The 26,356-nt window shown below is 41.2% G+C and overlaps 1 protein-coding gene across 1 annotated transcript in view; it reads right to left on the reverse strand.

Annotated features, from left to right (window-relative positions):
• The window catches only part of LOC117473228 (dmX-like protein 1), a 45,333-nt gene extending 19,896 nt beyond the window's left edge, over window positions 1-25,437 (reverse strand). The window contains 32 exon segments of the mRNA XM_034118752.1: window positions 20-96; window positions 364-552; window positions 1,978-2,145; window positions 2,517-2,615; window positions 3,297-4,102; window positions 5,590-5,728; window positions 5,880-6,008; window positions 7,136-7,301; window positions 7,440-7,537; window positions 7,855-8,024; window positions 8,611-8,721; window positions 8,847-9,033; window positions 9,393-9,526; window positions 9,727-9,988; window positions 10,193-11,403; window positions 12,146-12,364; window positions 12,670-12,789; window positions 12,912-13,014; window positions 13,402-13,491; window positions 13,963-14,084; window positions 14,802-15,519; window positions 16,354-16,592; window positions 16,839-17,015; window positions 17,992-18,172; window positions 19,968-20,172; window positions 21,193-21,377; window positions 21,626-21,692; window positions 21,976-22,120; window positions 22,291-22,369; window positions 22,857-22,934; window positions 24,875-25,000; window positions 25,351-25,437. Coding sequence (XP_033974643.1) covers window positions 20-96; window positions 364-552; window positions 1,978-2,145; window positions 2,517-2,615; window positions 3,297-4,102; window positions 5,590-5,728; window positions 5,880-6,008; window positions 7,136-7,301; window positions 7,440-7,537; window positions 7,855-8,024; window positions 8,611-8,721; window positions 8,847-9,033; window positions 9,393-9,526; window positions 9,727-9,988; window positions 10,193-11,403; window positions 12,146-12,364; window positions 12,670-12,789; window positions 12,912-13,014; window positions 13,402-13,491; window positions 13,963-14,084; window positions 14,802-15,519; window positions 16,354-16,592; window positions 16,839-17,015; window positions 17,992-18,172; window positions 19,968-20,172; window positions 21,193-21,377; window positions 21,626-21,692; window positions 21,976-22,120; window positions 22,291-22,369; window positions 22,857-22,934; window positions 24,875-25,000; window positions 25,351-25,437 — 6,887 coding nt within the window.
• Window positions 25,438-26,356: the final 919 nt, after the last annotated feature.

Genomic DNA, 26,356 nt, shown 5'->3' on the forward strand with positions numbered 1-26,356 from the left:
CCCAGCTTGGGACACTAACCTGTGGGTGTGTCCATCACACAGACACTGATAGATACAGGCGGACAGGGAGGCAGCCAATGTGTGCATCACGTAGATCTGAAATAAAGGGAAATCCAATGCATTAAATAAAGTTTGAAGTACACAAAAACTAAGTCAATTAAACACACAAACATCTAAAAAAGAACCCTGAAATGTATCTTTTACAGTTGACAATTTAAATTTCACAATTGTGGCCATGTTTCCTAAAAACCTCCAACATATATGTTTCATATCTGTACTGCAGATTATTATTAGTTAGTAGCCAACATATACTGTATGATGACACCCATATATCTGCAATAGGCTTATATTATCCATCCTTACCTCATTGTTGACAACATCAGGGTGTGGAGGAGAGTCCAGTGAATTGATGGTCTGTAAGATGTCATGAGCCAGGTTGGTCAGGTAGACGATGGGATTGGCCACCACCGTCTTTACGTTTGCCGTGCAGGCCATCAGGAGGGGGATGGATGTTGGTTGGCAACATGGCATCACCGCCTGCAGGGAGTCATCCTGTGGGGGGGAATCAGAGAGTAAGGTGTCTACAGGTACACTAATACAAATGCTAGTTTTGACAATGTAGATTATGTGTAACAACAACAAATATTTAAGTGTTCAGAATGAAGACTCATAGCACCTATGCAAAGGGACAACTGCATAACCACAAGTCACCCTCACACCACAGTTAGCCTTAAAAGTAAGAGCAGATATCTCAACTTGATCAATCCTTTTTTTACAGGGTAAAAGAGACAGCTCTCAAAGGGACCTGGGATATAAGAGGTGATGCTTTGATCTGTGAAACAAAAGCCTGTTCCTGAGACAGAACAAGTCATAGACCATCTAATACTGAGAGAGTTCTATGACGTGTTTTCCAGTGCATGTGTGAATGACATTTAAAGACCTAAAAAGAAGAGATAGCAACGAAGGGGTGCCTGGTTTTGTCTGTGTTTACTCCATCCCTGAACATGACTCTCTGTGTGCAAGAATACCACAGGCTTATGTTCGTCACGCTTGATGAATCACATTCAGTTGTCACTAACCTTCCCAAACAGAAGCTCTACAGACCGAGTGAAGTTTAAACAAAAAGAAAAACACTGACATTTCCTCGACAACAATAGAGAAACTTGACAACCAATGGGACCAGAGCTGGGACAAAAACAGCTTTGATTTCAGAATCAAAAGGAAGAGTAGACAGAACTCCCGCTGCTAGTTGACGGTTCGTTCATTCATTCAAGAGAGTTGTTTACCTCCTGAAATGTGACTCTTCGAAAAGTAAGCCTAAGGCAAGGTCTCCCTCAGGAGCTCGGGGGAATCAGCACAACCTGCCAGCCCAGTACTCGGGGGGGCAGACTATCGCCAGTGCACGATGAGTGGGTCTGAGTGAGTAAGTGTGCGTTTCAGATGGTTTCATGTTCGGCTTTCTCTGATCTGTTCGAAAATACTGCAGCTCTGCTTTCCAGTGTAAATGTTTTTACATGCAGCTCATTTTGGTGTTTCAAAAAGTTTTGATCACACATTTAGCTTTTTTTACATCTGTGGTGTCAGGTATGTTCAGACCAACTGACTTATAAGATTTGGTGAGGCTGCACAACCTTTATTAATGAGAATCAGGCACGCTGTTTGTTAAGCTGTAAATGTATAACTGATCAGCCTCTTAAATTTAAGATATTTCAATCTTTATGACATATTAAAAGATACAAAAATAAAAGCAGACCAGGACCAGTGAATACATTTAACATCCTATCTCAGCAAAGGATTTCCGAGTGTTAAGTCAAGAATACCATATTAAGTGACTTATCGATGAAGAGACTAATTGTTTTATCCATTTCATCAGCAACTTAAGTTATTACAGTGACATCAACGACAGAGCCGTACTAACTTTAGCCGCTCAAAAGCGTCTGTCAGTGGCTGCAAGTTTGCATTTATATTTTGAATTACCTGGTGAGACTCTTGAAGCAACAGAATGAGCTCCATGCGCACAGAGGCCAGTCCTCCTCCGTGGGAGCCATGTAGGCTGCAGTAGCTCAGAAACATCCTCAGTAGGGGCTGGTTGCTCTGCAGCCAGTGCCACCTGGTCCTCTGGATGTCAGCACGAGGGCTCCCCGGCTGGAAAATGTTTACTTTATTAGTTTCATAGTCAGATTTATCAACACCAACGTAAATAAGCCAATGTCTTCCAGCTGACAACACAGACATGAATGTGTTCTGTCAACAATTAATAAAGTAGCAGGTCTATGACATGTATTTAAATACATAGTTAGAATTGAATGTTAAGCCATTTATAATTCGATTTGCTCTTCAAACTGAAATAGAAGAACATTTTCTGCAGCAGTTGAGATATCCAAGGTCAACGGTGCAACAATCTTTTCAATTTACAATTTTTCAAACTGTGTCAAGACAAACTGTTCCGTTGTGTTGCATTGATTTTTGTCATGAACATCGAACAAATCTATAAGCCTCCAGCTATGAACACCCACCTGTTCCTCTTCGCCCAGCCCGGAGACAGACGCCCCCCTCGGGGCAGACAGCTCTGGCAAGCAGGGCTTGTAGCTGCAGCAGCGCTGGAGAGCCACGACCTGGGTTAGAAAGATACAAAATATATATTAGGGTCAATTTGTCCTGCATACGTGGGAGTGAAAGACAACAAAATTTACTAAATTGCAAACAGAAGAAACTCACAAGAGAAACAAGTTATTATCAATATGATGTTTATATGCAATGACAGAGAGATCACATCTTAAAACAGTGAACTTAAAGATAAGAGAGATCTGTGGGAGTCATGCAAGTTATAAAACTTTAGTTGAGTGAACTTAAGGGTGCAGCCAGACTAATGCTTTACCAAAGCAGGGTTGCCATGGCTGAAAAATAATTTATAAAAGTAAAATCTGTAACTACAAGGTCATCGAATCAGTTAAAAAAAATTAAATAATGAATTAATGCTTTCTTTGCTTGGGTGTGAATATAACTTTTTGGACCAACTGAATTTCCTCCAATTGTTGCAAACCACTGAGAAAACAAACAAACAAACAGTCAACAACAGAGACAGAGATGAGAGGCAAACAGCTGTGTATATGCTTCTCTCCCTGCTGATTTTATACTGTTCATAAATTAAACAAATATTAAGAACAGTTGGTGCTACATATGAATGCGAGTGCTCGGATTAATAAATATAATATGTGGTTTTAACTTAACTAAACAAATATTATGGAGTTGACCTTTCAGTATGTTTAAGTGTTTAATCATGTGTGTGCCATTACCTCTCTCTCTAGCCACTGGTAGAGCTGGTAACGTAGCTTCCCTCCATCCAGTTCATAGCCCGTGGACAGTGTCCGCAGCTCATTGGTCATGATCTTCAGGCAGGCGGTGAACTTCAGATGGGCCGCCAAGATGTCATTAGAAGGAGCGAGGAAGTCATCCTCACTCTCCTCTCCTGGCACAGTCTCCAATAGCGGCGACATGGCATCCTGCGCATCCTGCGCATCCTGAGCATCCTGAAACACAATGCTGCCGTCTTCAGTTCTGCCACTCTTACCATTTTTTGTTTCTTCTTCATCCTCTTCTTCATCATCTTTGTCACTCTCCCATTTCAGCTCCAGGGGCTCATCAGGATGTGCCATCGACGGCTGGCCGCTCCAGTCAAAACTCAACACTGAATCTGAGCGGCTGTTGCACAAGCTGTTCCTGTCTGACTCGAAGCCGTTCAGAGCCGACTGAGACCAGTCCTGCTCTGAACCTTGTCCATTTTTGCTCCCAACGCTGAGTTCAGCCGCGATGCCTGCACCCTCATGGTGTGGGAATTTGGAATGCTTGCGGACTTTGGGCATCTTGGAGAGGACTTCAAGTGCCAGCATGGGGCACCCAGCCTGAAGGTGTGCGTAAGCAGCTGTGAAAAACAGTCTCCTCTCCTCCAGGCTGATGGAGTCTGCCCTGCGGCGCTCAGCGGTCAGTCCAACTTTAGCCTTCTCCGAGGAGCCAAAGTGGCGGCGAAGGAGGAGTGGGTGGGTTCGAAGGTAGGTGTAAAAGTTGAAAACCTCAGGGTTACAGGCAGACACTGAAGAGGAGCCTGTCAAAGATACAAAGGAGCAGAACATGTTATCTGTGTTTACTGCTTTAACAAAAGTACCTGCAAAAACAAGCTGTGTTTTAGTTCGAGACAGAAATTGAGCTGTATTTTCATTGAACTTCTCAACAAATTGAGGCATCCAACCATGTAAGCACTTAAACACTAAAAAACGGCCCTCTGTGGTTACTTAAAGCCTGGTAAAGAGTGGAGATACTAGTTCAAAAACGGTCATCTTATTGAGAGCCGCTGACTGACAAAAACCATGTCTGTATGACTCGTACTGAAAACCAGCAAGGACCGCACCTAATCCCTAAAGCAGGGCTTCTCAAACTCCGGACCAAGGTCCGGATCCGGACCGAACTGCAAATCAATCCGGACTGAACCCTGTGTCCCATTATAAATTAAAAAAAAATATTAAAAAAAAAAAAAAAAAAAAAAATCTGATTCGGATAAATTAATGTACATCATCATGTACGCGCGTCTTGTGTCTGACGCGTTGTGAGAATGAACGTGCATATATATTTACTTGTGTGTGCGAGCGTGACACGCATAGCAGACCGCAAGTTAACTGCAAGTTTACCTTGACTTTCTAATGCTTCTAATGCCTTTTTTGCCGAGGTTCAAAGCATTGACTACAGACAAACAGTGCCATTTCTCCCACTAGTTCAAGCCACCATACTGTATGTATGTATTGAATGTGTGTGTGTATACATACAGGGGCGCCGTTTACCGACAGGCAAGATCCGGACCAGTGACTTTGTATAATGTTCACAACTGGACCTTTAATAAAAAAAAATTGAGTACCCCTGCCCTAAAGTATAGGAGCCATTTCAATTTAAGCCAGTGTTTCCTGCTCTGTAAGCTTATAAGAATGGGCTTTGAGAACATCATTAATGAAACACATGTACCACAGATTTGTGGCTCTGGGACTGGTTTGGCTCCTAAGTTAAAGTGAGGTTCATATTCAGTTCAGTTCTTCATCCATTCATAAGTCGTGTACATTTTTTTTAAATTTAAACCGTCTCCTGTGGCGAGAAGCTGTAATTACTTTCACAATTACATATACCTAAAGCGCCAAAAATAGTTGCAAAGCTGAGCCATTTTGTGTGAAAAGTAGATTCAACCGTACAGTGTAAAAATACATTCTGCAGTATAGTCGAACCCCCTGTGTTTTACCTGCAATGCTGCATTTGAAAGGCCGGAAATTTGAGCATTCAAATATCTTAAAGGCTTCAGGGAGTACACACTACATCGACTCTAAGATTTCAATATTTGAAAGTGTCAGATTCTACTAAAAAATATTTTATTTTTTTTTTCCATACAAGGTATTTCAAAACATTTTTTGAGTATTATATAAAGAGTGAAACTTTAGCATAATAAGAACAAAACACACGTTTATATTTGTTTTGAAGTTCCCCATTCTACCTTCCTAATTATACCTTTGAATGGAGTGGAGGAATAATAAAAGCAGAGCACTGCAGACCTACCGGTGTCACATTTGCTTTCCGTGGACCGGGAGCTGGTTCTGTCAGCAGGCTGCTCGAGGAGAGTGTCCAACGCTCTGCTGTAGTCCTCCAGGACCCAGTGAGCCATGCTACGCAGGAACGGATCCTTCTGGGCGGGAATCTGACATTTGGGGAGAATTACAATGGCTCATTATGGTTTCTGCTGTTCGTTAATTAGCAAAATGCTGGAGAGTCAAATAACACTGTACAGTTTAATGAATATGTGCATCTTCTACAGTAAAAACACAAGCTTCAGGAGGATGTACACAAACCTGCTTGTCTTGTCCCAGAACATTTCTCCGGAGGATCTTTTTGTAGGTGGATGCCGTTTCAAACTCTGACTCATACAATCTGGAGATCACCAGTGCAAGCTGTAGGTCCTGCATTTTCTCTATACACACCTGGAGGAGGAGAACAAGCATTTCTTCACTGACTGTTCTCATTTAAAAAAAGCTTTCTGAACATTTGACACAGGCCTGAATTGTGTGAGATAAGCAGACAATTCATGTATATTCCGGACAAAGAAGGAATAATTAATATTAGAAGGTATAGCTTTCTAGTTGTTTATCTGTAGAAAAGGAAAGAAAATAAGCAAAAAATAATGCTAAAAAAAAAGTCTCAGCCCAATGCAAAGAGTTAATAGCTGAAGTTGTTGTTGCTCCCAACTGGTGAGGTGTGAGCTGCATTCTAATGAGACTACCTCCCATCCACTGAGTCAAAGTCAATGATAGCCCTTTACCTGGGTGACACTCATTTACATAAAATGCTCAGAGAAGCTCCAGTTACTCACACAGATGAAATAATGTGACTCATTGCTTCAGGGATGTTCAGAACAGAAATGTCCTTGATCTGAATAAAGGGCTAAGCAAACAAGATGACCGGAGCATCCCTCTTGATGTGAGCAAAAATATGGAGATTTGTGTGTGTTTTTGTGGCTTAACCTAACCAGCATAAATAGCAGTAAACCTAGTACAGCTATGTAAATCGTTTAAACTACAGCTTTTCTTTTAACAACTATGCATAATGATTGTACACATTAACGAACAAAAATTATGCAAGTATATTTTCAAGAAATGAAGATAGTAGGTAGTGTCCCCATTCACAAGGCTTTAACAAAAATGTGTTGATGCTGGTTTATAAATGTATCAACATGCTTCTCACAAAAGCCGGATAGACACCAACACCCAAGAGTAAATTCGCCAGCATCAATAATTCTGCACTGTGCTAAAAGCTCTTGACAAAGAAGCCCCTGTGGGAATCTATTGAGCCGCTTCAATAATAAAAAAAGATGCCACACGCTACAGAAATACTGCAGCCAAGATCCGTTTATGTGAATGTGGTTTCTCCGCTTTTAATAAGCAGTCAAACACTACCCTTGACTAGGAATTATTGGAAAAAACGACGTGCGTACAATGCTTCAGAAATGATTTAACTTAACTAACTTAGGTAGCCAGGCTGACAAGCGGAACCCGCAGTTGAACGAACAAGTCTTCTTGCAAACAGTGTGTCATGTCTATTTTCCACTTGCCTCCACAGCATCCTTTAGGGAGCCGGCTAGAAGGAAGAAGGCTGCAGAATGCTGGAACCGCTGCTTCCCCAACAGAGAAAACGCGTTCTTCAGGGCTGCCTTCCTCCACCTGTCCTCACTGAAGTTGTTGCGGAAGAACTCTGTCATTTTGGCATTCCTCTGAGATCTGGAGAGAAAGACATTATGAATTCAAAACAACAATACTTGTGTCATAGATCTTTAGTTATCTGAAAGAAACAATCTTGTTTAAAAAGGCAGGGGGGAAAGGATTGATTTTATATGCAATAATAACAGTTGTTCCTACCTGTACAATCCCCAGACCACTGCCTTCTTCTTCATTGCGAGGTAAAATATAGCAGCATCCAGAGGATCATTGTTTTTCTGTAAAGAAGTCTTGGCAACCTGACAACACAGAGGAAAAAACACATTAAGCTCACCCCTTTTTATTTTATAGAAACCTCAGCTAAATGTCATTTTTCACCTACCTGATGACACTTTATTCATAAATGAAGCAATCAATAAGCAGTAGATAGAGCTAACACTAATGGCCAACCTTCAAAGCCTTTATGTGACAACTTATTGGATTTTAGCATCTTTCACATAGGAGAGAAGAATGCGTCTGATGCACTTGCGTCTAGACAGGGGACAAACAGTAGACACATCTCACAGATCTCTACTGAGTGCATTCATTAGTTAACTACTGTCACTGGACGCCTCACCTTCTCTATACACTTGCGTAACTTGTTGGTGCTGCGCAGCCACCAGCCCACGCCCATGGAGCGCAGCTCCGGCCAGGTGGGCTGTCCCTTCTGTAGAGCAGGCAGCATGTTCAGCAGCTCCTCCTCAGCCTCGGAGTGGAAGGCCCAGGCATAGTGACATGTCGACAGGCCTGAAGAGAGAAGGAAAAGAAAGCATGGAAAATGGAGAAGATTCATAGGTAGAGTATCAACACTGTTTAGTGAGTAAAAGCAGTATATATAAAAAGCAGGGAGTTGCATCATCCAGCTACAGTGCTGTGTAAGGGGACACTGAGAAGTTCTATCGTAGTATACAGCGATGAAGTGCCCTGCTAAAGGGTCACTTCACTGCAATATTTAAGGATGATGCCTAGACTATTTATTGTTCACCTTTCTTGCTTCGACATTTACTGTCAGAAATCTACAATGGAGACATCAGTAACCTCCTCTGCCTAGTTCTTTATAGAAATACTGTACCTCTATGATACCTAGGTGGGCAATATCTAAAAGGAGGGTGCAGGGAGACAGATCTCCAGGCAGCAACATGGAAACTCAAATTAAGTCTTGCAAAATGGTACAAGGGGAAAATAAGATTAAGGCATTTTGCCAATAAATAGAGTTCTTATTGGATTAGAACATTTATATTTATATTAGTTTTGCCCTGTACAGTGAGTTGAATGTTGTGTGTGTGTCAGCTATGAAATGCCCCCAATGAAATCAATTTGAAAACAACTTTACCTTGCCGTAGCAGCTGTGCCCGGTGTGCTGGAGGCAGCGAGGTAGAGAGGAAGGTGTGGAGTCTGACGGCGAGCAGGAACTTCAGACCGCACTCATCCAGCGTCTCACCACCTGGTCAATCAGACAGCTCTTATTACAACCTCTAAACATATTTACATGATGTTGTGAAGCACTTATCTTCTGCGGGTCTATCTATTTCAAGAGGCCTTATTTGTCGTGTCATTTTCCTGAAGTACCTTTACTCTTGCCTTGGCTGTCCTTGAGGTCTGTGCTTGTGGTAGCGATGGTGTCGGCCAGCGCCATGAGAGACATCTGCTCCATACGGGTCAGTCCGGGCAAACTGGAATGCAGGAGGTGACTGGACAGAACCTGAGCATGCTCTGGGCCGAAGAATGTCGGACTGTACTGCGACAGGTCAATAACCTACAGATAGGAAATAAGACAGGACAGTCTGTAAAATGATTTGAATTGCATTTTTTTTATTTGTTTCATAAAATAGAGAGGGACAGGAAATAAGGATAAAACAGAGAATATGTCATGGCTGAAACTCAAAACAAATGTATTGAATTGAATATACAAGCTTTTCTAAATGTGTAAATCTTTTGGCAATATCTAGAGACCTAGCCATCACAAAGATAGATGTATGTATAAAATTAACCTTGACATGCGCAATTATGCATATCTAAGTTTTTTAACTCAAATACCAAAAGAGCCAAAGACGTTGCTGTCCTCTCATTTAAAACAAATATTTTTAACCAAGCATAAGTCAACAGAAAACGGACCTTGTTTCCCGTTTCCTCTTGATCATCTTCCAGAGGGTCCAGGTCCACGATGCTGGGCGCTTGAAAGAGCTCATCATAGACATCAGCGTGAATGGAACCGTGCCCACTGTCTCCACTCACACTGCCCACTTTATCTGTAGGTGGACACAAGACAGAGATAAATTACACAAGATATGCATTTCATAAGAGTAGATTGTATTAAAATAGCAAAGAGCAGGACTCTCACTTTGAATCCTTATAAGACCAAAGGGTGGGATATTATTCTCAGTCTCTTACACTTTGAGGATAATTATTATTATTATTATTATTATGAAACCACAAGTTGAATCCTCACCAGGTTTAGGTGACGTGTCCTCATCATCAGCTGCCAGCAGGGCGTAGAGAGGCAGCGGAGGGATGGAGCTTATCTCTGTGTAGTCAGGGGGGGAGTTCTCTGCTTTGCTGAACATTTTGGAGTCTCTGGCCGTGCTGCCTCCGGCGCTGATGGTTCGAGAGCGCAGGCGTTTCTCAGGGTTGGTCGTACTGTCTTTAAGAGCCACAATTTCTCCAGCAATGCATTTCACCAGATGGGACAGGATGGCTTTCGCACGGTGAACCTTAGACCGACAGATATTGTAAATTATAAGACACAACAAAGGGAGAACATCTGAATTTTCCATTATTTCTCAAATGTATAAGTTTGCTTTATTTCTTTCTTCACACCTTATGAAATGTAATCAACTGATAAAACTGAGCTGACCTGTGTGCTTTTATTGAAAGAAATAATCAAAGGAAAAGTTAAAGTAATTTCTTTAACGTACCCTCCCGAGATCCATGAGCTCCAGCAGCTGTACAGGGTGGTACTGGGGCAGAGTGGGAAAGAGTTGGTGAGCTGCTTCAAAAAGCCCAGAATCTTCCTTCTCCAGCGGCAGGTCGTAAGCTGTTCTCTTCCCACTGAGTTTCTGAGCAAGACTCATCATGGATCTCGTCAGGGCCCTTTTTGGAGGGGCCAGTGTAGACATGGGGGCCCCAGAGCTGAGCCCCTCCTCCTGGCTCTGTCTGACGGCAGAGATGATGGAGGAGACGCTGCTGCTCATGTCTGTGTCCTGGGCAACGGCGGCTTTGAGTGGGGCCGGGGGCTGCCACTGGGAGTAGACGTGCATCTCACAGTCCATGCCTACTACCAAAATGCCATCTCTCACCCAGGAGAGGGACACAGGAATGGGTAAGGAGCCTTCCACAGAGGAGACCAGATTGACTGAGCGCAGCAGAACCAGACGGGACGAGCTCAGGTCTCTACTGGCCTCTGATGACAAACCCAGTTCTGGAGGTTTCCCAGAGAGACGGCCGTACATATAAATCTTCGTGCCGATACCAACAGTGAGGACATGTGACCCGTCTTCTTGCGAGACCCAGTCCAAATGAACCAGGCTCGCACTACTAGAGGCAGGACAGTACTGGTTAGGTATAGGACAGTCCATGGCACCTGGGATATTGGCACTTTCTGTGCTGTCCAGGACTATGGTCTGCTCTAGAATCCACTGTGAGCCACCAGTGGACTCGCACTGAAAGATGCTGATGTGGACCAATGGCTCATTGGTGTTTGCTTGGTTGGGGCTGGGGGTGAGATTTGGGCTATGCTGTACAGTCACAGTTGGGGTCATGTGGGTGTTGGTACTGTTTATAAAAGGGGAGCAGGCCAGAGTAGGAGGACAAGTCAAAAGTCCCTGAGAGTTCAGGTAAGGTGTTGAGTTGAGAGGGGAGTTTGGTGTCTGCCTGTAGGCGACTGCGATCCGTCCAGAGTGGCAGCAGCTCACTTCTATGGGATGACCTTGCACGCTTACTGCGCTGCTGTTAGAAAGCATTCCCTCCACCAGCAGAGGCCACTCCTCCCACTGGTACACCAGGTTGTCCATACTTGAAGGCTCCATGACTGTACACCTCCAGAAACGCACCTTTCCATCTGAACAGGAAGTAGCGAGCAGGTAAGGCAGACGATCAGCTGGCAGAGAGCATGATGCGCTCAGGTGACCTGCAAAGAAGAACATTGTTATTCTGCATGAAGTTTTAATTACAAAATGTAATTTGCTTTCAGACTATAACTTCTGTGAACTTCTTTGAAGTTTTTCAGTTTCAAAAAGGTTTAATTAGGCTATAGGCTGTGCAGATAGCAACATTAAAACAGTTTATAAACTGTCTAAATGTATATAGGATTGCATGGTTAAAAAAAGCCTATGTATTGGATATTTTGTGGGCTTTCTCGACAGAGTTGAAAATCATCATTCATGTGAAGTAAACTTTCTAAAAAACTTGTCCAAGCCCTGTATATGTTTGTCAGTATGAAAAATATGTAATTGTTACAAAAACAGAAAAAACCTCTTTCTAGATCAATAGCTCTTTCTTAGTCAGAATGTCAATATGTTTGCGAGAAGGTTATTCAGGTCAATGTTTTCAATCACTTTCTAACTAAAGGCCAATTTCTTTAGAAATGACGTCCCCCTGGCAACAACAAATGTGCACCTTAGTCAATACTGGTGTCTGTAAATACCTCAAAAGCTGCCAAGTGTATTAGCTATTATACGGGATTAACTGCATCTTGTTTTATTTATTACAAATGATCACAATACTGTTACTACTATAATTAATAATCACTGTGGTCCTACACCCTTGTGTTGTGCTCAGAGTCTGTGTGCTCGAAACTGCATGTCACTACAAGATGCTGCTCACAGACTTTTGTAATATGTGCACGAGTGTGTGTCCTCATTGTCCCTCACCTGCTGAAGGTGTCACACTGATGGCCTCCACCCCTTCTGGCAGAGCCATCTCTTGGCTGTAGAGCCTGTGTGTTGTGAGGCTGAGGCGACAGGCACTCTGCAGATTTGAAGTGCAGGGTTTACTCTTCTGAGGTACTGGAGAACCGAACGTGTCAAAGCTAAACGTAGAGCTGTTCATATCAGAAGCTGAGCTGGCATCGTTCTTCGTCGAGGTCTCTTCTGTGGGGAAAAGGAATTAATTGATTTACTTTATGACAGACGCTGCATTAGAGTTATTATTTTCATTAGAATATAAATTATAGGATGTTCATAAACTATTACAAATGAAGCATGGTCAATACAAAATAACACAATTCAGAACTTTACAACTTCACATTAGTGGGATACTGCTTAATAATGTACAATATCAATTTGTCAGGCTTCCAGTTCTTTGAGAAAAACGGTTGTTTAGCCTGTCTTACTTATTTGACAGTGATAAGAACATTTTCCCATACCCTGTAGAGTATTTTGTTTAAAGTACCCACCCGTGGTGATGGGTCGGGCAGCGAGATGGAGATGCCACATGTGGAGGAGCGAGCGACCTGTCGGGGTCAATTCGACCACCACAAGGAAGAAACGTGCAGAGAAGGCTGTATCGCTTGAGGCTGCAGGGGAAACACAGAGAATATTAATGAACAATGCCACTGTGAATGTGTTTGAAGGTGGTGCAAATATTAAACCTTTATGATAGACATTTTTAAGTGGAAAAACACTATTCTGTCTGTACCAGTGTGAGGGGAATCAGGAGTTTCCTGTGTGTTCTCCTTTCTCTCACTGCCGAGGATCAGATCCTCCTCAAACACATGAAGAAGCTGGGTCTGCTTCCCCTGCTGTAAAGAATAACAGTAGATATTATTAAGCTACACAGAAGCAGACAATGTACAGGCAAACGGACACTCAGCTGTGTTAGTGTTACACGCACACATTCACGGACAAACATGTACAGAAGGAAAACTGCCTCCTAACCAGTTTTATCATGGTTGACCTTTCACGGAGATTCAGAAGTCTACTGGAGACTGTTTTATCCTACCAATGGTCTTCATTAAACTATAGCTTTTACATATATTAGAGTTAATATGTTCTTTATGTCAGAGGGGAAGTTTCCATTAATATCCTTTTAATGAAGATGTTTACAGTCTCTTTACTGTAAGACAGATCAGAGTGAGAGAAAGGTAAGGTTCTTTAATTACACTCCATGTTTCTTTATGTATACTCACAAAGTCCGTAATGGCATCCAGCTCTATAATACACCCTGGTTTTGCTGTGGATTGCTGACTGATGATGTTGAACACCTCCCCGACATATTTCTAAAGAGAAACACATTAACATTGACACATCATTAGGGCATGTTCAAATAGGGAGCCAAATGAGAAAAATCATTCAAATGAATAATGAAAAATTAAGAAAGGTTTCTATTAACATTGCTGTGCTTGATAAAAAGGTAATGGTAATAGCCAGAAAAAGCCGTTTATATGTCATGCAAAAAGGACATTTTTATTTGATATAAAACGACACAATAAATACATCTTAAAAATAAATTAAAAATCAACCATTAATTCTTAGGGCTTCAACTCTGCTGTATTGGGTTAGAAGTATTTTCATCTAATTTCTCACATTATTAAATGTGATCCTGTGTAACGATTGACTCAAGTCGGCAAACATTAACACTTCTTAGGTAACAAGACTGCAAATTAGCTTTATTTTATTACTTCACTTTAAAGGTCCTAGGGGAAATGATTTGCTGAACATACGCTGCAGAGACTTGTTTGAGGACTTACTGATATCTCAGGATTGGAGAGCTCACTCAGGAGTTTCTTAGCTTCAATAACAGCCTGATACAGCCGGAGTGAGTGGCCGTCACTCGCCACGAAGCAGGCGCTGGGAGAGTTACAGTACACACCTAAAGAGAGTAAGACAGTGTTTTCAAAAAATAACCAAAAACTAAAATATAGAACAATTAGGTACAGTTAATTTAACAAAGAAGCAAATATTGTATATAGAATAGAATTGGAGGGATGAAACCCTCTTCAATGATCACACATGCAGAGCACACAGCACACAGTGACATGTGTTCTCTGCTTTTAACCCATCCTAGTACCAGGAGTCTAGTACTAGGAGCAGTGGGCAGCTATTGCAGTGCCCGGGGAGCTGTGGGGATGTCCGGTGCCTTGCTCAAGGGCACCACGGCAGGGCCCAGGACCTCTCCAAGTAGCAGTCCACACTCCATATTTAGCTCTGGTCGGGGACTTGAACCGGCGACCCTACGGCTCACAGTCCAAGCCCCTACTAAAGACTATATCCAATCCAGCAACAATGTTTTTAGTGGGATATTATTTGAAATGTAAAAGCCTTCTTGAAATGAGTTGTTTTCAAAGGAGCCTTTTATTTATGCACAAATGAGGGTACAAAAACTGATCTGAAAAAATGATATCTTTATGGATTTAATGTCCCAAAGCACATTTCAGCAAAAGATAATTCCCTTTGTTGTAAGAAACAAAAACAACTTGGTAAACAAAAGAACAAATCTCAAAAAGATACCTGTGTCTATCTAAAGGCTGATTGCCAAGTACTTTATGTTGCTTTAACAATCTCCAGACAATACATTATATTTTCTCACCTAAACAGCTGCTGGGGATGAACGTGGGCAGCCAGGCTACATTAGCAAACGCTGATGCGTGGAGAGAATTGATCCGAGCAAGCTCAGACACCCCGCCTGACAGAGACAGCGGGCCAACGGGGTCTACTCTCCATAATATAAGCTCACTGTAGATGGCATTTGGATCCTGGGAAACTACACCCAGGGATGACCTGCTGGGCCGTGACCCTCGGGGCAGAGACGCAGGGTGGGAGAAACCAGAGGAGTAGGTGTCGGGGGGAGCCAGGATGCTGTCTGCCTCGGGCGTCCTCAAGGCGTTGTGGTGCGAGGTGGTGAGGAGGAGAGGGAGCAAAGAGTGACAGGCCAGGTCGTTGAGGTGGAAGCGGTGGCCACAGTACCGTGACTTGTGAGAGACACTGAGCACAGTGGAGAAAGCAGAGTCCTCGGCAAAGCCGACTGCCCACTGGTTCAGGGAGCCGTCAGAGTGTTTGGAGATCATGAGGACGTTTGGGGTGAAGATGCTCAGTCGAAGACTACTGCTGGGTGCAGTTTTTCCTTGACCTCTGTAGCTTATTAGAGCCGATTTGGTTTGAGGCAATGTGCTCCCAGGTGGTCGCTGTCTGCCATGTTGGATAGCCAGATCTACGTTTTTGTTGCAGGCGTACATAACCACACTGTGGCTCAAGGAGATGGCATCACCTGTAGGGAACGCCACAGGGATACGGGACACAAAGGAAACCTGAGAGAGAAAGGAGACAAGATAGCATGAAATAGCATCTAATTTAGAGTAAATTCAACTTAATGTGTTAATGATAGGAATGGCTCAGTCAATCAACTTATTATATTATAGCTTAAAGAAGCATTCAATATGAGCTTAAGGTCCTGTGTGACTGTGGTAATGACCCAGGTGGCACTGAAGCTACAGAACTCATTTAACTAACTAACACATTCAGAAGCTGAGTGACAACTGTCTTGCAAAAATGAATTCAGTCACTAAGACAGTGATGGAGACTTGAGGGAAACAGCCTTCTTCGTTTTCTCTTCAGATGTGACATAAATAATAGCGTTTTATCTAACTCAAGCAGCCAGGCCTAATCAAATGGAATGTCAATGAAACCAGGGATTCATTTAGCTGCCTCGCCTGACTCCCTCGGTGCCTTGTCACGAGGAACTCATTATTTCACCACTAATAGAAATGCATCCTGGGACTTTTGAATATGATATAAAGTAGCACATCATTAGAATATGTCTCCTCAGTTGAAGGAGAAACCATTAAAAGAAGAAATCACAGATGTCAAAATGATTCACAGCCTTATTGAGAAGATAAATTAATTATTTCCCCCAGAAGCGCTTAAATTGTGATTACAACCACGAGTGACCAAGAGAAGGTCTGCTCAGAGTTTATTCAATGACTTTATAACAGTTTCCAATTGAAATCTTTAAAGTGTGACCATTCAAACTAGGAAAAAGAGTGTGTTTATTTGTATCTAAAAACAGTTAAAGGTAAGGCACTATGTTCTTAAAACCATCGTTTTTTTTACATAAAGTTAAACCACATCAGCAGTGAACGTACCTGAGCTTGTCTGAACATGCCTGGCTGGTATTCATCCAACCAGTCCACATGCCACACCAACAGAGAGCCGTCCATGGGATGGATACTGAACAACATGTCCGCCCCTTTGTTCCACTCCTCCAGCAGCACGTTCACCTGGTGCTTCACCGCTGCCAGGGGGAGCTCCACAGCCTCAGGTTCCTGGGAGTCGCCTGGCCTGCTTCCATTATCTTCATCACAGTTCTCCTCATCCTCAGGCTCTGGAAGAGATACAAATCATAATGTAAATCCTGAAAATTCAGTTGAGAAGACTATAAGCCATATCAAATGTAAATGTATTGGTTGTCTGTATTAGCCATGGGAAGCAGAGCAGGTAATGGATTGGTTATCGGTATCAGCTTAAACAAATAATATTGTCGATCTCATGTCGAGTATAAAACTGTAGTGTTATTACATTTTCATTTGCACACCCCTTCAAACAAATGTTTGATCCTTATATTCTGTACCTTCGTTGGAGCATTCGTTCTGTTGTTCCAGGCTGCCTTGGAGCTGCTGTAGGAAGACCTCCATAGCTAAAGTGAAATGAAGCTCCTTGTTGTTGAGCCAGTGGACAGTAAAAGGGCCTCCAGGTTCTTCATCATCGGCGGCACTCAGAGAGGAGATGGAGGGCAGCAGAGGAATGTCTGTGATAAAGAGGTTACAACGTTTGGAGAAGAAAAAGAAAAAGCATTACATACATTTACATTACATTAGATAAGGGGCATGCAGACACAAATGTATCTGTTATGATGAGTATATCATTTGAAGTTTGGTAATATATAATTCAAGCATTCAAATCCTATTCTACAGCACTTCTCAGCCTCAAGGCACAAAGGCTTCAGGTCTAAATAAAGTGCCATGCAAAAACAGAGAGGGGGAAACACTTAACATTAAGTCTGAGTAGCTGTAGCTGAACAGAAAAACTCACTGGGATGTTAAATAAACAACCTCAGGCAATGCAAAAGGTTTACACCATTTCTTGCCATATGAAATAAAGAGTTGAAGCCCTCTGACCTCCAGCTGATTTTATTCAAGCAGAGTTAACCATCTATGCAGTCTCAGGGGTTTATGAATAAATAATATGGTTCAATACTTTCTGTGGTGTCCTTTTCTTTAGAGAGTACTTTTTACCATCTTGTGCAGTGTTTCTCAAACTTTTTCATACCAAGGACCACTTAACCAATAAAAAAACACTCGCGGACGACCTAACTCCACAAATATCCCAAAACACATCGTTTTTCTAGAACAGATTACAAATCGCCTGAAAATGGTACAAACAGGTGGCAACATGTGTGACAAAGGTGTTGCGCTGGGCTATATCACGCAATCGAAGCATCATGAAACTTAAGCTCGCTCCATTGCGGAGATATTCCCGCGAGAGTGCGGAAAACTTACATTTATTTCAAATGTGAAATTTTACCAGTATACTCACGGACCACTAGGGGGCGCTAACGGGCCACCAGTGGTCCGCGGACCACACTTTGAGAAGCACTGATCTTGTGGCTTGAAATTCTTCACTACATTTGGAGAATTGTTGGTGTTGTGCAAGATGCTTGTAAGGATGATTAAAAGGAAAACAATGGAGTTAAAGATACTAATGTCTGTGTGTGTGAGTCTAACCTGTAGCAGGGTTGATGCTGGCAGCGATGTGGAAGTGGCAGAGCGCGTTGGCGTGGGGCATGCTGCTGCTGCTCCTCTTGTGGTTGTAGTGTCGGCTCTGGTTGTGAGGCAGGCAGCCAGTCAGAGAGGGCTGGGGGACATCCCGATGAAAGGAGGCGTGCAATGATTCTTGAAATTGTGACTGTGAGGAGAAAATGTGTTATTCAAGTTAGAGGATTAACAAACAAGTGTAATGTATTGTGACTTCTAAGAGCTGTTATGTGCTGAAAATCTGATTTGTTGACAGATATGAAATCTTTATCCTATGAGTGCATGCTGCCTTGCGTCCTTCAGTGTGCTTTTCCATCTTATAAAAGGTATGTACAATCACAAAGACAATGAGATATTGCATGCATCTCCACAGAGATTTCAATCTCAAGTGTTTTATACGGTGGGCAAAGATGGGAAACACTTCCTCCCTTTCCCCTTCCAGGCTGTAGCGATGTAGGTTAAACCTGTTGTGAATTATCAATGCGTGTAAACTAAAAGGGCTTCACTGCTCTCCTCTCAGCCTGAGTTGAGCTCCAATACTTTGTGCTTGCTCTTTGGAATGGGAATGTAATTTAATGTTATAGTCCCTTGAACGACATTTAAGTTAAGTGTACAATTTGCACAAGTCAGAGCCAGAGTGAAACAGGCAGCATGAAAGAGTATCTTAGTGAGAGAGCAGCAGGTAAAAGGAAGCAACAATTAATTGAAATGTTTTCTTTTCTTTTGTCTGAATATTGAATACAAGTATCTATAGTTTTAGGCATGACACTTTATGAATGCTTAAGATCAACAAGGGCCGAACAATTAATCCAAATTGCATTCTCCATTTTGAAAACGACATATTTGTCAAAAGTAAAATATGTGCTGAAATCTTAAATTCTGTATGAAGTACATACTGATGAGTACAACGTTTAAAAAAAAAATGTTTTTAATATGATTATTGGGAGATGAGATTGTGGTGAAATCCCCAAATCACTGCATCCTGTGGGGACAAGCAAACAAACAAAGAATCGTCTCGCTCCTCTTCATAGATTTTGCATGAAATCCCCACCCTGAGGCAAAATACTCAAATTGTTCTCTTGTCTGTGCATCTATTCAGTTTTTGGGAGAGAGTTACTTCGTACTACTGCCTGGTTATCTGAGTCTGTGATTTTAATGAATAATTCCAGACATGTACCCTTACAGACTCTCCTCGAGGCACAGTGGAGACATTTACATACCAATTTGACTTTAATCTAATGTGCCGTGAACTCTGTTTTTGCAAGTGAGACCCATAGATGTTTAATCACCATATCAAAATGGGTGCCAGTATTGTGTGTGAGTCCTAGCTAGGCTTACAGCAACATTCTAGGTCACTTAAAGCAGAAAACACCACCAGAACAAATGTGAGTTAGCAGTAGCTGAATGAAAAAATAAAACAACGATCAAAAATGTTTTTTAAGTGCTTAGATTACAGAAACGGCCAATATCTTTCACTGATGCTTGTCTGAAGCCGTACAAAGCATTAAAAGCATATTCATGTCAGATAGCAAATCCCCTTCAAACTCCACGAGCCTCTTCATCAGTTTTTTCTATTTTCTTACTAAGTCTGGCTTATTAGTAAGAGCTAAATAGCGCAAAGCATGTTTGTCTTTTATTTCCCCACTTTTAGTAAAATGATGTTGATATTCTCAATATAAAACTGCTTCTGATTCTTTTTGTCTCGAATACTTTGTCCACTGCATTTATGCCAATAAGGGTGGACAAAATATTATGAACAGCATTCAGTATAAAACAATTCAATTATGCTGCAAACTACAGCCTCAAAAAAAACCATATACTTAAATGTAAACTTCTGTCAAAATTGAAAGTAGAATTGCTTGACTGCTCTATTAGACTGCATTTGTTTTAGCTAGTTCTTTCAAACAATTATGGTAAGAGTTTTGTTTGTATTAACTGTAACTTACTCCCTGTGCCATTTTTCCTTGCGACTTCCCATTGCAGGCGTTTTTCCAAGAAGGGCCAGCAGATCTGGGCGTGTCATTGTGTTGGGCAGAAGTGTGGTTGCTGTGGTAACCTGAGAGGAGGCTGTCACCCGGCAACAGCGTCTCTGCCCAGAGCCGACACACGCTGTCCTTACAGCAGGTGAGCAGAACATTACACACTGCACCTCTGGTAGGAGAGAGAAGAGAAGGGAAGGGGACGGGGTAAAGGAAGGATAATGGAAAAGGGTTTAGAAGAGGGGACTGAACCTGTCAGAAATAACTTTTATAAACAAATGCTTATTGTTGTACTCGACAGCAGGTCAAAGAAGAAGCACCATTAGAGCGATAAGTAAGGTCAAAAAGTGAAGAGTGGTAGAAAGGAGTAGTAGTGACACTGGTGACAAAAATGTGATTAAATCTAATCCCTTCTGATAACAGACATGCTACACTTGTTTATTTGAAAAGGCAAAAGTTAAGTCAATTAAAACAAATAGGACAAGCTGCCCAAGATAGAATTATAGACACGGTTTTATTATTGCAACCAATGAAAGGCCTTTAACCCAGCGGTACAATCCGGATCACCACTTCTGTACTTCCTGAAGCCTAATGGCACAAACAAGCTTACTGGAAAGTCTGCATGATCATTACAGTCTTACTGTCTGTGGTCATTCTCTGAGAAATGGTAAGAATAATCTCTTTATAGTCATTTCCAAAGTAATAGTGCTGCATGCTAAACCTGCTGTGAACTGTGTCGCATTGTAATTTCACTAGAGAACATTTACAGGTCACATAAGATTAGCAGTGCTGTAACAAAGAGGGCTAGAGTGTAATGTGAGACTTTAATACAGCACTGTGGGTGACCTATTTTAAATTGGCTCCTTACAACAGCTACTCCCTTCACATTCAGCCCACAAAATACTTAATCCTGTTGGGTTGAATAAACAAAAATAGATATTTCCTGTTCCACCGGTAATACAGGCTCATGTTATCTGTTGTGAATGTTCTAACTTGTGCTTTTTTTAGTAGTGTTCAGTTGTGAAAGCTTAGGTAAAGATAAACTAGTTGAGACAAATGGCAAGTATGTAGGAAAGTAAATGTAGTAGAGCACCATATAACAAATAAACAAACAATAAATATAGGCAACAACATGCATAATTATCAATCCAAAGCGAGACAAAGGCCAGTTTGAATAATCGAGGGTCCATACCGTGGCATGTACTTGCTGGTCTTCCTCCAGGAGAAGCCAGTTACAGAGCGGGGGTGGGCCAGGTAGACAAAGGAGAAGGCCAGCTCTGCCTGGAAACTGTCACTGGGCTCTGGAGGTGTGAAGAGTCTGGAAACACCAAACTTCCACTTACCGGTGCTGTACCAGACCTTTACCAGGCAGTCATCCTGAAGAGGAGAGGGAAACAGGGAAATAATTGATACCATGTTGTTGAGTGTGCCATTAGAAGTTAAAGCTATTAGGTTGAAAACCCCTGTAAAGGCAGTACTGGTTAGTTACTTTATGATAACGAATCAATATGAAAAGACAGTGCAAATATGACTTGGACACAATAGCATCCTAATCTATATATCACTATGATACTGCTTTTCTGTAATGTGTAGGATATTAAAGAACTCATGAAAGCTTGACTTACCTGTCCAGCAGTAGCAAAGAATTCCCCATCAGGAGAGAACTTCATTAAACTCACTGGAGAGGCGGTCCTACAGACAAAAAACAAAATAACAGTATTCTCAATATTAAATATGATCTAAATCATGTTGAATACACACTACAACTATTTGAAATTCATTCAATTACAAAACAAGTACATCTAAGGTTAGATGTATTGGAGTATTAAATAATATCACAAAACAAATCTCTTTTTTTTTTTTTTACTAAGCACATACATAGGGGGAAACACCTTTTTTTATTTCCTTAGAAAAAGGGAAGCAACATAGCCTCTTTAAGGAGATAGGCGGCATCATGTTCAGAATTTGTTCTTACTTGCTCTCCCAGATGCACCTCCAGGCTGAAAGAAAGTCTCCTATGGTCATCTCTTTCTGCCTTCCTCCTTCTTCAGCTTCATCGTTCACTTCATCTATATGAGACCACAACTGGAGGCTACTAGAGCCTGTTAGGAGGGTGCTGCCTGGAAACACAAAAACACGTTCACTGTGAGGACTGACATGCTCCATCATATCATTTATACAAAATAAAATATAAAAAGGCATATATAGCAAGAAGGTTTGACATACTGGGATAACAATACCAACACTTATTTGAGGGAGTATAATATTCAGTATTTTCCTGTCAAAGTACCTGTGGGGTGCCAGGCCAGGTTCCGTACCATAGACTTCAACACAAATTGACCAGTCTTCTGCCACTGGCAGTTCAACTTCTGTACACAAAGAATAAGACGATGTTAAAAAACAACATGATTGTTTAACGTTTGGTAGATTATGAAACATGTTATTTTGTCCCTTATATCAGTAGCAAAAGTGCATACACCAACAGTGAAGCTGCTCTCATGTGAGCAACATGTGATCAGACCACAATGGACAGCAGCTGTACCACCAGGAAACCTGCCATAAAAGAGGAACTGGCTTCTTTAAGATATGTAAAATATTTCCATTCTTCATGACTATATTTTGACTTCTCTAAGAACAGAAGGCGGTTTAACAATGATGTAGCAGAACTTCTTGAAATATGTCTGTGAGGATGGTACTTTGAAATATGTTTTTCCCTGGTGATTTCCGTTGGGTTTCAAGGAACAATATACTGCTTTATTTGAAATAAAGTTGTCTGAAAGAAAAGGTCTCTTTTTCAGGAGAATGTGATTGCATGCATGACTAGGTTGTGACTGAAAGATAATGCAGGCTACTCACAGGCGGCGATGTGTCCTTCTGATCTGGGGGCTGAACGGGCTCAAAGACACACACGATGCTTCCATAGGAAGCTGCAATCTATCAGAAGAATAAATAAAAGGCAACATGTTATATTTTAAGACATGCGTTTCTGATACAGAATGAACGATTTCACTGAATACACATTTTTTCCAAAATCAAATAATACTACACTTTATACATTACTAATACTATTATTCTTGTAAATTACAATCTGAAAAGCTTAAAACATTTAAAAAATGTATCTCATTGGAAGATTTTAACTGCATGTTTACGTAAAAGTAAAACAATTTAAATACTATGAAGATTTGGTCAGTAAACAATGAGTGCACATTCTTATTCAAGATCCTAATTAGGAAGACTAACTAAAGAACATAAGCTTGTATAGACAGTGACATGCCTCAATAGTAAATGTGTATAGTACCTGGAAAACAAACCAAAAATGCCTCGAGGACATAACTACCTAGTGTTAAGTCAACATCTTGTTCTTCAGGATACGTTACAATCCAATTTCAGTGGAGAAAAAAAGTCAACATAGTTCTGCAATTGAGCAGCAAAAAATATAATATAATATATATTATATTAATATATATAATATAAAAATAAAGTCACCTTTATTTGGTCACAACTACTTTATTTGGTCACAACTACTCTTTTGTATGATTTCCCATAAAGTTTGTATTGGGAAAGATTTGTGTGAGAGGAGATAACTTTTTTTCTTTGAAATCAAAAATGTTTAAACCCACTTTTTTGTTGTTGTTGCTTTATTAACCCAAACCTTAAACCTAAACTGGCATTCATATTTGTTTGCTCTTACTTTAGTAATGTCACATAATGAGGATGTATTTTTCTTCATTATGATGATACATGTTTTATTGCAGTGGGGTCATTAATGCGTACAATAGGGATCTGAAGTGCTACCACACAGTGTGATAGTAGGAGTGTGCGCAACAATGCTGGTTAAACTAATAGCATTGCAAATATCACGGCGTGGAGAGGGGCAGTGAGGTGGAACTGGTAAACATACCAACTGAGCATGCTTAAAGAGATGCTGGACCATGCTGGAGGCATGCGAGGTTACTTCTGGTCCAACTGAATTGGATTAAACATCACATGAGGAGAGTAGTGAAGTATTGGGTGAGCATTTTTTATTTCGTTAGAATAGAATCAGGCCTGTCTGCTGCTATAAACAAGGCTGCCACTATCCCCAATTAAAAATAAACCCATTTAAATTGATGGGCTGGGAATAATGAATACTACTTATAATATATTTATTGACTAATTTGTCAAATGTATGCAAATATAGTAATCCTGGAATGCTCCAAATGTTATTCATCACAGCATTGTTACTAAGTAGCTAGAAGGAATCATAAAATATGTGACTGTAAGCAGCCTTCCTGTAAAGCAGGAAGGCTTGCTTTGTCAAGTTTGAGAAGTGTGGTGCTTATGAGTTAATATGCTTTTGGACATAACTTCCTCTTTGGTACCATTTCTACTGATATCAAAACAATACAAGCTAGATGGTTTAGCCCACCCATTCACGATTCAGAACTGAGCTTTTAATGCTTTGCAGTTAGATGTACTTGACTTACTAGGAGATTTTTTTGTGTGGACAAATCAGATAAATATTATTCATCTGACCCTGTGAACTGTGCTTGCCTAAAACAATCCCCTATTGTGTGGTCGTTAAAGCAAATGGAAGAACAAAAACATTTCATCCTGACTGATTCACAATTTTGTTGAATCAGGTATGCCATAAATTAATACATAATTGTATATTATTATTGTATCACACACATTCTTCACTGTTTGTACATGGTTGCCACCTTAATAGAGCCTTTATATTCCATCAATCCACAACACAATATTGACCTCCAAAAAAATTACTTAAAACTGAAATGTTTGTGCTGAACAAATATTATCTGGTATTTAGGGAACATCCTGGTTTGCACTGCAGCCTGAGAACCCCCCATGACAGAACTCCTCTCCATTCTGCTTACCTGTCCACCTTGCAGTGAGCACTCCACACAGCCGACCTGGATGTTGCCATGTTTGGCCCCCGGGATGATCTGCAGACGCTCAAAGTCACTGCCCAAAATCACCACGTCACAACCTGACGCATAAGCCTATCAAGAGACAAGAGGACAGCAGGAAGGGGAAAGAGACAGTTGGATGTTAGGTCACTTCAACTACACTTGTTTTAGAGCCAGTGTCCCTAAGAATAAGATTAGAATCCAATGCCCTACTTCTGTGACTCTCAGAGGGAGATTTTCACATGAGCTGTGACTCACGGTGACTCCTTCACAAGAGGACCGATGAACAGAAATAGTTCTTTACCGTACTTTTGTTCGGCCTACTACATTTATATTTAAAACAACTCAATGAACAGAACTCTCTGATAGTTCTGCCACATCCTCAGCATTTGAGCTCCGAAATGTCTGGAAGGGAAATATTTCCAGAGCTTGAAATATCTTACCGTGAATGGCACATTGTTGACAATGCCAACAGAGAAACAATTGTCTCCAGGGTTGACAGCCCCAGTGAGGACCTGATGGAGATTCATGACTCTTGTTTATAATCCCCTTGTGCTCCTTCCTCCTCTTTCCCTTTTCACAACACCCTCCCACTCCAGGTGAGGTTCATGGGAAACCATGGAAAGGATGTGTTCATTTTCGTCTGTATCCAGAGAATTCCCGTCTCTATAGGTCTGCTGAAAAATTAAAGAGAGATGTAAACAGATAATGGTTTGCTTCAGTAAAGATCAAGCATACTCATGTTTATTGACAACAAAATGATTTGTCATATAATCTCAGGGGGCATGGTTTCTTTGAGCAGTGTGGCATCAGTTTGTAAATGTTTAATATTATTATAAATGTAATTTGTATTACAAGTTAAACAGAGGTACTAAAGTAGGTTGAGTTGACCAACACAGGTTTGACAGTATTTCATTTCTGTATGCTGGCAACAAAGCTCAGACACAAAGAGGCCATTATTAAAAGGGTGCAAGAAAGGTGTCACCAAGCGGGTCACCACTGTGCAGACTTTTACACACCTAGCTGCAACTCTGCAAGGCCTATTACTGCCCTGTGTTTTATAACTTGTTTAACAGTGTTTGTTCAACAATCTTTGCTTTAGGCACAGATAGGATTAACGAAAAAGTAACACGAAATTAATTAATCCAAATGACGCCTCCTCAAGCTTTATCTCACTGTTGGGGTGTAAGCTACATAAATGCATATAATTTCAACTTTACATGATAAAATAATATATTTCCCAAGTACCAAGTTAGAAATCCTTACATTTCAACGTTGTATCTGTACCATTATCACAAAGTACAGTAATTTAAGGCTTTTTTTATAACTGCAGAAAATGTTAGTGACCCTGTGCTGTGGCGACTCACGTGATACGGATTCACACGGCAGCACATTAAACAGAGCAAATGACACCACATCTGACCAACACCGTGATCCGTATTGATAAAA

The sequence above is a fragment of the Trematomus bernacchii genome, unplaced genomic scaffold (assembly GCF_902827165.1).
Source record: "Trematomus bernacchii unplaced genomic scaffold, fTreBer1.1, whole genome shotgun sequence".
Classification (NCBI taxonomy): domain Eukaryota; kingdom Metazoa; phylum Chordata; class Actinopteri; order Perciformes; family Nototheniidae; genus Trematomus; species Trematomus bernacchii.